Consider the following 13,200-nt stretch of genomic DNA (forward strand, 5'->3'; position numbering starts at 1 on the left):
AAACTGTGGCTTTTGTAAAAGAAAACGCCTCAACTTACACATCCTGCCCGTTGATGTCCATCGTGTCGATGCGTTTGCCGTGCGCGTAAAACAGCCGATTGAGCTGCGGATCGAGCGCCAGCGCCTGTATGCCCTCCAGCTTCGTGATCAGCTCGACCCGCTGGGAACCGTCCAGCTTGGCGCGCGTAATTGACTGAGCCGAACCGACGTCCGTCCAAAACAGCAGTCGCTTCATCGGATGGAGCGCTAGGCTGCGCGGTTTCTCTGTGCGGCCAATGTCCACGTTGCCAATGCTCGCGATATTACCATCCAGACTGTTGCGAAAGGGGAATGAGAACGATACAAGGTGAATCAAATATCTCTGGAAAAGAAAGATTCGAAATACTTACGTAGTGATGTTGATGGTGTTGGTATGCGAACAGCTCCAGAACAGTAGCCGACCGATCGGATCGATCGCCATGTCGAACGGGGAGGACGTTGGGTTGATGGATACCTTCGCGTTGGTACCGTTGTCAAACGCACGCCGAATGATGGGACCGCGTCCGTCAATCTGAACGAAAAGGAAGGATAATATTGTTTTTATAAGTTGTTGAATTTTATCAACGAGAATCTTTCAAATGAATCAATGAATCCGGAAATCAAATAATGATGCACGAAAAGCTTATGGTTGAATATTCAAAAACACAAGACATTAGGTTCATGAAAACGGAGAACCATAGGACATACGATTCAGATTCGAGGTCGTGATTCGAGTTATACTTTGTAATGTGATTCACATGATTCAAATCTACGATTCAAGTTTCATGAAGCTTTGTGGTAGTGATGTGATTCGTGGCCGAATTCATGATCGAATCAGAAGATTCACAAATTACAAAATGTATGATTCTTCAAAATTCAGCCACAAATCTCCTAAGATTGATCTGCATATTCAGATTTATATTCATGATTCATGATTCATGATTCATGATTCACGATCGTGATTCGAATTATTATTTGTAATGTGATTCAAATAATTGAATCTGCGCAAATGTTCCACGTAGCTCTGTAGTAGTGATGATCACAAATGAATATTTGAAATGAATCAATGAACGAATGAATCAAGAAATCTAAACAATTGAGGTTATTGAAGATGATGAAGATAATTGTGATTGAAGATACTCAAATGAATCCTTTAGAATCGACAAACATCCAGCTTCAGAATCATTATACGGTTCGTGATTCGTTTTTTTTTGTAGTGGCACACCACACGACTCCGATCCGATTCCGTCAATTGTTAGTCCGATTCCGACTCTGATAAAATGGGAACCGCTAGTTCCGTCCCGAGTAGGAGTCGTCCGTAGATGTCCGGAGTCGTTTGAAGTTAACCGAAGTCGACTGTAGTCGACTGGAGTTGTCTGGAGTCGTCCGGAGTCGTCCAAAGTCGTCCGGAGTTGTCCGAAGTCGACTGGAGTCTTTCCGAGTCGACTGGAGTCTTCCGGAGTCGCCCGGAGTCGCCCGGAGTCGCCCGGAGTCATCCGGAGTCACCCGGAGTCATCCGGAGTCGTCCGTAATCGTCTGGAATCATCCGGACTCGGAGTCTTCCGGAGTCATCCGTAGTCGGAGTCGTCCCGAGTCGTTCCATTGAATGTCGTTTTTTTTCTTTGCGTGTGCACTTCGTATACAACTCCGAGTCCGGATGATTCCGACACCGGGCGAATGCACTACTTCAGACACATCACATTACTAAATTCATAAAGCTTGAGATACTTCCAAGACAGATAAGATAAGCATCACGAACTAGTGCATGATTCGTAAGACTTATTGTTTCATATTGATATAAGTAAAACTCCTCAAAAGCTTCATACAAGACGCTCCTCCCAAAATCCTTCCAACTTACCCAGTAAATGTGACGCGTAAGAACATCATACTCCACTGCACGGATGTTCTTCCCCGTAACCGGCAGCGGAATGTCCGGCGAATCAGCCGTGTTCGGCACAAACCGTCCAAACGAGTTTCGCTGACTGAAGATGATATAGTTGCGCGGTGGACTGCACGAAACACGATTCGCGTTCAGCGTGTAATGCGTCGGACAGGCGCACGTCATCTTACGCTGACCCTGCGCCAGGCACAGATGCGTACAGCCACCATTATTCGTGCGGCACTGGTTCGAGCCCGACTGCCGGCCGGCATGGAAAGCGAGCAGCGCATACGTGTACTTCAGATTCGTGTGCACGATCGTCCGATTGTCACCGGTCGTTTTGTTCGCCCGTCCAATCTCATCCGTCGTCCAGTCGGCCCAGTACACCCAATCCTGATAGATAGTAAGGGCAACCGGGACGAACCGATTGCTATCCGCCGCGTCCGCCATCACTAGCCGCGTGCGCCGTTTCCCATCCCAGTCCGCACTTTCGATCCCGGTCGGTGAGCTCTGTCGCGCCCAGTACAGCCGGCGCGTGTCCGGATCGAGCGTCAAACCAATCGCATGATTAGCGCCGGAAATGATCGTTAGCAAATCCCCGCCGTCCATCGCCGCCCGCCGAATCGAATCCGAAGGCCACTCCGTCCAGTACATCAAACCTTTCCGCGGCTCCAGGATCAAGTTCTTCGGCTCCTCGATGCCCTTCCAGATCAAAATCCTTCGACTGCTCCCATCCAACCGGGCCACCTCGATGCGCCGCGCGTCCGCATCCGTCCAGTACACATTGTGCGCCAGCCAGTCCACCGCGATGCCCTCCGGCTGCATCAGTCCCGTCTCGACGATGCGCTGCACGTCCGAGCCGTTGATGTACGCGCGCGAGATGTACTTCTGCTTCTGGCTGACCCAGTAGATCCTCCGATCCGCCACATCCACGTCCAGGTAGTGCGCATCGACCACATTCCGAAACGGTGCGTAGTCCGCATGGTTGTGGCTATCGATCGAAAGCCGCCCAATGCTTCCGTGGTTGGAAAACAGCAGGAAAGCGGCCGGCACCAAACACGTCCGATTGTCCCGCCCGAGCTCATAATCCAGCTGGCAGCGGCACACGTAATCGCGCGGCCGGTTCAAGCACAGCTGCGAGCAGCCACCGTTGGCCACCGCGCATGGATTCGTGCCCTGCACCTCATGCAGCCGCGTCACCTTCAGCCCCATCAGCTCGGCAATGTTTTCGCCGATCGTGGCGCGCTCGGCACCGGTCAGTTTGTGCGCCCGGTCGATCGAGCGCCGCTGCCAATCGGTCCAGTACAGGTAGTCCCCGAGCAGGCTGAGCCCAAACACGTGCGGCAGATTGTCGGACAGGATCGTGTTGCGTCCCGACCCGTCCATGTTCGCTACCTCGATCGTGTCCGCCTTCGCGTCGCACCAGTAGATCTTGCGCGCCCCGACATCGAGCGCGATACCGTTCGGCCAGATCAGGTTCTGCGACACGATCAGCACACGCTCCGTGCCGTCCAGGGAGGCGCGCTCGATTTTCGGCTCCTTTGCGCCCCAATCGCTCCAAAACATCCAGCCGAGCGTGGGCGCTAGGGCGATCGCACGCGGCTCGACCAGATTGTCGTAGATGAGCACGCGGCGGAAGGATCCATCGAGCCGGCACACCTGTATCCGGTCCGTTCCCGTGTCCGTCCAGTAGAGGTTTCTGGCCAGCCAGTCGATCGCGAGCCCATCCGGTGCCTGTATCTCTGCCGTGACAATCTCTTCCGCTGGGCCGCCCGTTCCATCCGCCCGGGCTCGCTTAATTGCACTTTCCTCCTTGTCCGACCAGTACACGTAGTTTTCGACTGGATCGTAATCGATGGCGATCGCGTACCGAAGCTTCCCCGCTGGCAGCGGCACGATGGAATAGTCGGGCGAGTCGAGCGATATCCTGTTGATCTGGGAACGCTGCACCACGAACAGCATGTCCTGCGGTCCATCCGCACACTGCGTCGCCGTTAGCAGCTTAATCCCGGTCGGACACGCACAACTGTACCCAGCCGGCGCTACCGTCGACAGCAGGCAAAGATGGGAACAGTTGCCATTGTTGCGCCGGCAAGGATTCGACGCATCCGTGGCCGCCTCGGGCTGTAACCGGCCATCCCACGCGTGCACCGTAATCGGCACCTCCGTCTTCCGCAGCAGCTCCTTGTGCCGATCGCGCTGTATGTCGTAGTAGTGCAGCGTGCCATCCTTCCAGTCCGTCCAGAACAAAAAGTTCGCCGTGAACGTCAAACTGTACGGGTAGTCGAGGTTGCGCACCAGCGTGCGCCTGTTCCCGCCGTCCAAATCCATCACGTCCAGAAAGCGCTGATTGCCGTCGACCCAATAGATTAGCTCCTGCTCCAGATCGACCGCCAGCCCGTTCGGCCAGAATATCCGATCGTTCACCAGCACCGTCCGGCTCTGCGGGTCACCGTCCATGCTGGCCCGCTCAATCTTCGGGCTTTCGCCCCAATCCGTCCAGATCATGTAGCGGCGGGCGGGGACGAGCGCGATCGCCCGCGGCTGATCCAGATCGCTCCAGATCAGCACCTTCTGCAGGCGTGCGTTTGGTTGTTTGCCGCTACCTCCAATGCCACCACCACCACCAGTCGCTCCTGCTCCTCCTGCTCCTCCTCCTCCCATCGGTTCTAGCTGCGCCACCTCGATCCGGTTCGACTCGCCGTCCGTCCAGTACAGCTTGTCCGTGTACCAGTCGATCGCGAGACCCTCCGGCTTGTCCAGCCCGTCCGTTATCACAGTCGTCTTGCTCGTGACGCTCAGCGTGCCGTTCGTGCGGCCACACTGTATCACCTCGAGCGTGTTCTCCGTCCAGCAGACGAGCCCGCGCGCATGGTAAAAGTCCATCGCCGAGGCTTCGTTCAGGTCCTGCAGCAGCACGTCCATCGTGTAGGTGAGCGCGTTCGTGTCCGGCTGCACCGACACGTTCAGGACGCGCAGGTCATAGTAGGTGGTGAAGAGCAGCAGGATCGTGCTGGTCGGGCTGGCGGCCGTTGCGGTGCTGTAATGGTCGGCGGGAGCGACCGGTCCCAGCGCTGTGGCCGTGGCGGCATTTGCACCTGCGGGGAGAGTTGGCAAAGAAAATAATAACACACGTTAGGTTTAGTCTTGGTAGTAAGTGAGTTTTGATTGCTTTGAGTCCTTTTTTATACAAAGATGGCAAATAATGATTTGCAATACTTAGATTTTGGTACTAACATCATGCTCTCCACTATACTATCTGTACTTTCCTGCCCTTTATTATTGTAATATGTACTTACGGAGTAATCATTACAGAAGGTTTCAGAAGATCTGATAATATTGGGACACTTTCTTGACTTGCTCATAGGAATTGAACTTTATGAATCGAGAATTGGATTCTAAGGCACACTTTATGGACAGGCTCATTCAAAATACAATAAAGCCTCGATTCAATGATTGATTTTTATAAAAATTTTGCATGCGTTTTCACCAACAAAATTTTGTCGGTCGATGTATATGGTTACAATGCAAAGTCATTGCAAGCCGCACGCACAACTTCGTTGAAGCCTTATGGGTTGCAGCTGAGTCCTGTTGGAAGCAAACACGGTCTTTTCCTAAAAGACTTTTAGCTCAAGGCTAAAAATGTTGTGTAGCATATCTGCTAAACAGAAGCGATTCTGACATCAGCCTCACAAAAAAAACTCACAAAAAGAAAGTTCAAACGTTGGCCAGTTTCGGGTCAGAAAAAAAATGCGAGACGCATGATTAATAGCCAACAGCTCCTGCGACGTCGTTTGATCTACCCAACAACGCGTACGTTCGATCACATTACAAGAACAACAACCCAAGCTACATATGTTTTTTGGCGTTTATGTCCCACACGCGTTAAAACCAACAAACACCGTACACAGCCACAGCACAACTTCCAACTCTCCATTCCTGTGTCTGCATCCTTGTTAATTACAAGCGGCAGGAAGGAAAGCGTTGATTAATAGCCCCGAGAGCTGCGCGCACTCTCAGCCATTTCACAGCAATTGCGCGTCCTGCATTCCTGTCACCATCATCAGCATGATCATCGCAGCAGCCCACACTAATTGCCAGCTTCAGCGCGATCGGATCATCGCGCGATTGAGTGCACAGTTTAATCACAGTGGTCACTATTGGAGATACCGACCGTGTGCCACCGTTATTAACCGTCATTCCTGCCAGAAGAAACAACTGTTGTGGCCACTTAAACCCATCAATGGAGGTGAGCACACGGTCGGTGAGGGATGGGAATCGATTGCAAACCCTCCTATAAATCAATCCGCAAAGGTGTGTCGTTAAGTAATCGATACTTTCAATCGATGCCATGCCCGGGTGTCCTAGGGTCAGCTGTCATGTGTATTTCTCATGTGTTTCTCGCTTTATTGCTTCCAGATGGGTTCTAGGAGATGGTTAAAGAGCGCTCTCGTGGGTAATTCGATACTGAGGAGTTGTTACAATTTACACAGCTAGAAAAGACAGAAAGAGATCGGTGTCTTGCATGGTTGTCTCGCATGATACGATCGTGGGGAGAAAATTCATGTTCTCCTCCGCCTCGCTCGAATGTGCCAAGGTGTATCATTTATGCTCGTCCGTAGGTTCGTTATTAATTGCTAACCCTCCCCGAGGGGGCTTGAAACCAACAAGATAGTGCGCAATCCATCACCATCTCCGTAACAATATTGCCGAAGCGTTGGACAGGACGATGACGACGACGACGACGACGATTGCTTCCAGGAACCGTGGTATCGGATGGGACCTTTGATTATATATGCTACCAACACATTTTTCCCTTTGCAATCTATAATATCTTTTCCTGCTTTTTTTTGTCTGTTTAAGATGACCACAGCAATGGTCAGTGCCGGAGGGTTCAGCAGCAGCAGCAGCAGCAGCTGGAACTAGTGTTTACACAGCGCAATCGAACGGCCCCATACAGAGGACGTGTATGCACTTGAGTTTCTTCTCAACACGATGACCGTACGTACGAACGCACCATACGCAAATGTCCACAAGAGTATGTCCGCCGTCCGCCCAGCTCTGCTCCTTCCACTTCATCATACGCCGCCGGAAGGTGCGGCTGGTACGCAAGCAGCAAAACACATAAAAAATTAAACGTATTTTAAGCAAACAAAACCGTGGAGAATGAAACCTATTAGCCACTCGGTGTACCCTCCGGTTTGGAGGGTCCTTCATGCCAGACCCCCGGTCCCGGGTTTCCCCCGGGTGGCCACTTTCTTGTGCGCTTTTTACCTCTACCTTCTTGTTGCATTATTGGTATAGTTTCATCGATAAAATGTAACCAAAAGACTCGTTCTTTCTCGCTTTCTCACACACGAAAATGCCAACAGTTTGGCGACATCAGTGTGCATGTGAGATTTTGCAATTGTAATTAGGTTTCATTATTTTTATTCAAATTCTTCCCCTCTTTGTATTGCGCGGAACCAAAAAAAAACAGGCGGAGGGAGAGAAAAGTGGTCCTGAATTTCAACGAGTACGACGACAAAAACAAAGCCGAATAAATAACCGGGGGGATCAGAAGTTGTCGATCGGTTCTCGATTCTGATTTGCAAAGGTAGCGGAAGACCGGGCGCGCGCGTTCCTTTCGCTGCATTTGCATAAGCAACATGCGCGTCTCAAGGATTGTACTACTACTTGCAGCCGGAACGAACAGGCTTGCTGGTGTAACTGGTGCGCTACATTGAGACCAATTTCAAGGGCACAAACAGTCGTTGTAGGTAGTTAGCTGATGTAATATGCGGTAGGCTAAATCAGCTTATTGTTAAAAATGCTGCATATTTATTTTGCATTTTATTGAATAAATCCAAGCTCAGTGAACATGTGGGAGGATATGTTGGTTCAGAAAAGTTTAAATTTCAAATCCATCGTTCATCGGGATTTATAAAATTAATTTTTTTATTATTATGTGTTGCTTTTACGCGTATTTTTACATAACCGCATATAATGATTAATAGGCTACAACATGGTTCAAAGTACCATAACCATAACATAACTTATTTATAAGTGAAAGAGAATCAGCGAGATTGGTTTTTAAAAACAACCGACGAGTCGATGCTTTTGAGGTTTGAACTCAGTCCTTCGATGGCATAAGACTTACGACTTACCGATGGCTCTATAAGGCTGTCACTCAAAAAGCATGTAAAGTAAGCAATAAATACAATCGACTGGGGGTTGGTAATGTAAAACAGACAAAAAAAGCACTTAAGAAGCTGCTGATCAATATATAAATATTCTTATAAAATCATTTCGTTGAAAGTAAACTAGATCACTAAAAATAATATTCAAACAGGAATATTAGGATTAAATATTCAAACATGAAAATAAATAGTATTAATTGAACAAGTAACGTAATTTTGTACAACATCATATATAATTCAGTGTTGGCTATCTTATTCATTTCCCTATCTCGTTAAACAGCATTTTCACTCTCTTTTTCAACCATCCTAAGATATTAAACTCCGTATTTAATAGCATCATGTAAAAAAACGTTTTATTCTCACTTTCCCTATATCCATCGCCCTATCCTATGCTAAGTACAGGATCTTCATATCATCGCAATAACCAGCCTACTTTACACATATCAAGGCTCTCTGGTGCTGTGGTGCACGAGCTCCAAATCTTTTCCACATGCTGCTGCACAGGATGTGTACCCTCTGCGAATACTGTGTACTCCTCGCTCTTCATATACACCTACCTACCACGTCGCGAATGCGCTACTTGAAGCCTTATTTCACACTTGAACCACCTTTCGAGGACTAGCGCGAACCCATCCCGCAAACGAGACGCAGTCTCACGACACAGTACTTCACAGCATCGGCAAAATGAAGAGAGAAATAACCCTTCATCCCTCTACAAAAAAAAAAAATAAAAATAACAAAAAACAAAGGACCCGAAGATATGTGAGGAAACTGTTCACACCTTTCTCCTTCATCTTCGTCATCGATTCTCAACACCCCGCAATCGGATGGTGTGCAAGAGATCCCCAGTGCCGGAGGACGTGATCCGTGCGGTTCCAAACCGAAGCTCCGAATCTCAGACAGGCTCGTCCGCCTATTTTCAATGGCACGTACTCAGGTTACACAGACGGGTTCGTCCGGGGGGCCCGGGGTTTGGTTCTACGGTACAAACACAAGACGCAGAAGAAGAGGGCAAAAAAACCTGATCTCTTGTTGGGTTCGGCATCACGGTTCAATTTCGTCGCCTTCCAAACGTTTGCTTGTGCTTGCCCCCCCCCCCCCCCCCCGCGCACGTGTGACGGTTTCACCAGCTTCAACGCTACTCAAGGGTCAAGTAGTTCTCCGCCCTGTTTGCTTAACACGCGTCCCCCGGACAACGGCACCATGTCTGGGGCATGCATTTCGCATAAGCCGCACGACGTCTAGGTACTTGCTTAAGATAACCGACACGGCACGACACGAAAAGGCTAATTTCGTAACGCTGACGTACTGAGGGTTGAAGCAGTGTAAGTGGAACATGAACTAAGCTGAAGGGAGTTTTATATTATAAAGCTACGGAGCACTGCTCAACATGTAATTCCGTAGCAAAATCTGGATGTAAAAAGGGTTTGATCTCTATATAATTTACTTTTAAAGCAAAAGTGTGAGTGCTGAAGCGTCAACAACTGTTTAAATAATCGACCACAGCAAGACACCTCTTCCCTAACGAAAGACTTAAATTTTCAGCCGCTTGTTATCGTTCCACCGCAAATGACGGCAGGTGTTAGAGAAAGGTGTGCAATATCGCGGCATTGCAGCACACTGAGGTGTATGTGAAAAAATCAACACCACGAAATCCGCCTCCAGCGCCATTTTCGGGTGCCTTCACTTTACCGTTCCGGTCTTATTTATGGTCTGGCGGATGGATCGATCGAACCCCGACGCCACACTGCACTGATTTCCCACATGCCGAGAGAGCATTACGAGCACTCACGTTCGGGAGGAGACTGATGAATTGATCGATGGGAGCCTAAGGCCCGGCCGGCTGCTTTTGGATTTATATTTTTAGCCAGTCAGTGCGCGTAGGTTTGTTCCTGCTTCCTGTGCTCCGCGCGTGGTGTGCAATTCGTCCCAACCATTGCGTAGAACTTTCGGCTGTTTGATGTTGTTTTTCCGATCCCATATCCCTGCGGAGAGATGCGATTTGCAAGCTCTTTCACGCGTACTGAAGAATGAACCCGCTGCGGTGGTTTGCACCATGAATGATGACCTCCAAAATAATGTTAGTGTGTTTATTTTAATTTTATTTTGCTAGTATATTAATCAATCAGTGAGGGCGCAATCCTTCAGCAAGCGGTATGTGCGCGTTAAAAGGAAACTATTTAACACCGAAAAAGCATTTTAATGAAGGAACAGAAGATATATACACATTCAATTTTTACAATGCAAAAAATGAAAAAAACGTTTATAAAAATCCCAGACATTTGCATTTGGAACAGTTTGGAACAGTATTGAACAGTTGAAGTACGTAAGAACAGTTAAAGATCAGAAGTTTTATCAGGTTTATGCTTATTAAGAAGCGTAAAAACTGCAGAGCAATATAGAACAACAACGTATGGAAGTGGAAAATGGATTATATGTTCCCTTGGACGGAACATACATTATTATTAATAAATTATATTAATATTAGCTACTTATTACTAACTATAAAATGACTTTTTTATATATAATCGCAGACATTTGATTGCAGATGTCTTATAAAAACCACTTGAGGCAAAAATCAATTTTAACAAATTTTTGGACAGACACACACTGACAAATTTGGTCTTTTAACGTAATGGATCAAATCAAATGCCCAAATTGGAATACTAAAGATCGCTGTAGTAAGGATGTTTTGCTAGAATCTGAAGTTACTCTAGACCTCCTGTGCTCCTATTGTTTAAGGTTTTAACAATGTTCCAAACTAGTTTGTTAACGTTTAACTTGCATTGAATTTGTCATTTGACGCTATTTGTTGACATTTATCTTGACAAAACTAATTCTGATAAAACATTAACGAATTTTATAAACATTGTGCTTGTTATTAGTTGCGATTTCTGATTAAAGAATATTCCTGGTAGTGTATTTCGTTTATTATTATTAGGAAATTTAAATCCTATAAGAGAAAACTCGAACCAATTTGAATCAATGTTAAATATTCTAATTAAACGTTAATATGATGGAATGTGTACCAGCAAACATTGGAGCTCTGAAAAAGCCATACGTGTACAGCTGTGCTAATTAAATACTTGCTAGGACGAATTAAATATGGCAGAAAAGTCAAACACATTACACACAAACACATACAACTCCTCATTAGAATTTATATTCCATTCCCAGTCAAAAGTGAATTTTGGGTTGGAAAAATGGTTTGGCCTCCCAGACGCGTCAAAACCACACTCTACCCACTGCTGCTCTGAGCATGGAAATTTCATACACAACATGAATGCCACCGTCGTCCTCCATGTACCGCATGCTCCCTCCTCTTCCGGAGCACATTCTTGCGCCGGATTCGTTTCGTTCCGGCGGCGTATTTCAGGAACACGCATTAAAACACGCTCTCCTTTGATGTTGTGCTGCATCGGAACCCCGGGACCATATAATTGACTCCCCCCTCTGGCTTCCCTCGCGGTGACGGTGTTGTGTCTGTCGTATGCCGCAGCACGATGAAAGCAGCAAGCAGCTGCTCCACTGTAGCACTGTCCCCACATTTCATCAGGCTTGCACCTATCCATTTCTAGCGCACAAAGTCTCTTCCGGTGTCCAGGGCGTATCAAAATCAGTCACAAAAGATGCAATTTCATGCACTGTGCATGTGTGTTTGAGGCTGCATGTTGTTGAATTTTTTCATCAGTAACTCACTGTGCATTTTGCAAAACAAATAGCTCAAAAGTGACGTAGGAGAAGTGGAGAATGAATCTAATCGTCTTAACGGAAGGTGACGTCACATTTTCCTTTGTACATGACCGCAATTTCCCTGTAAATATATACCGCCCAGCAAACGGGAGCAAACCCAGCCTTTGATCTACGGTCAGCGATCATCCATGACCTGCCGGCGGGGTCCCCCACGAGCCACAACCAAGGACACCGACACATTAAAGCGCGGGACACCGCCACTGGAAGCCCACCTTGGACGCCAACCAAAATTGGTACAGTTTTCCGACGCCCAGCCAAGTGAGCCGTTTCAAACAACAACAAAAAGACCGACAGCCATTTCAAACACTGCCCACGGTAACAAAGGAGGGTGTGGGAGGCCAACCGACCCAGTTGACACTACGTGACAAAGAGGAAAGGGGAAGAGGGAGGAAACGGCGGTAAAATAGAACGAACGAGGCCCAGAGCAATGATGTGTGCTTGAGGTGTATTTATATTTCCACACCGGGGCCAATTCCGGGAGCCACCGGGGTCTATTTCCCTAGCTCGCAGCTCGCGCGCATCGCACTGTGCCCGCGGAAAACAAGAGGGCGCGCGGCAGCTAAATGTTTACCGAAGCTGCGACATAAACATTGCTGCGATGGGGCTAACCGGCGGCACGGCCGTTTTAAGATGTGCCCGTTGATTTTTTCCTTCGTCTTCTCTCTAATGCAAGCAAAACACTGGAGCGGAGGTGGCCCAAACAGTGCCCAAAGCGGGCCAGACCAAGGCGGGGACTAAGGAAATGAAAGCTAAAGAAGCCGCAGCAAACGCAATGGTTATCAGAATTCGGTGGCAATCACATTCATATTTATTTGGCGTTTACTTCAACCAGTTTTTTTGTAGACTTTTCGTTTGTTTTTAATAATCAAATTCTAAACTTGATTAAATGTGTAAGCAATGAGATAAGGGGAGAGCATTTACCGAATAATCGTCGACTTGCAGTGTAATTGAGATAGTAGCAGGCAAATCGCAATGTATGTAGGGGAAAGCGGGGCAAAATGGTTGGGTGGAGCGAAATGGTCACCTGAATTATTGGCCAATTAACCCATTTAAAATGATTTAAGATGATTGAAAAACATCAAAGGTAATAATGTTTATTTATTTATTGATTTATGTAAGCACACCATGAACGTTTCAATAACCTAAGATTTCTTAATAAATGAATAAAATAGCAAATAAATGTTTTGCTCTAAACGATGTATTTTCACCGTCTCGAGAATAAGCTTTCGTAAAAATTTTTGGAGTCTGTTACGCATTTATTAATGCTTTGAACAATTCAATCCATTAGTATAACTTTCATTGTTATTTATTTTAAACCTTTAAAACAAAGTATTGAACATGGTTTTAAGATTAAAATAAATCAAAACACAT

General features: G+C 47.3%; 1 protein-coding gene across 1 annotated transcript in view; it reads right to left on the bottom strand.

The window, feature by feature from the left end:
- The window catches only part of LOC121599157 (low-density lipoprotein receptor-related protein 6), a 32,003-nt gene that overhangs the window by 3,006 nt on the left and 15,797 nt on the right, over positions 1 to 13,200 (bottom strand). The window contains exons 2-4 of the mRNA XM_041926712.1: positions 1,877 to 4,995; positions 390 to 550; positions 39 to 314 (exon numbers count right to left, since the gene is read on the bottom strand). Of these exons, the coding sequence (XP_041782646.1) occupies positions 39 to 314; positions 390 to 550; positions 1,877 to 4,995 (3,556 nt within the window). The remainder of the gene's footprint in view (positions 1 to 38; positions 315 to 389; positions 551 to 1,876; positions 4,996 to 13,200) is intronic.

This window comes from Anopheles merus, chromosome 3L (genome assembly GCF_017562075.2).
Source record: "Anopheles merus strain MAF chromosome 3L, AmerM5.1, whole genome shotgun sequence".
In the NCBI taxonomy this organism is placed as follows: domain Eukaryota; kingdom Metazoa; phylum Arthropoda; class Insecta; order Diptera; family Culicidae; genus Anopheles; species Anopheles merus.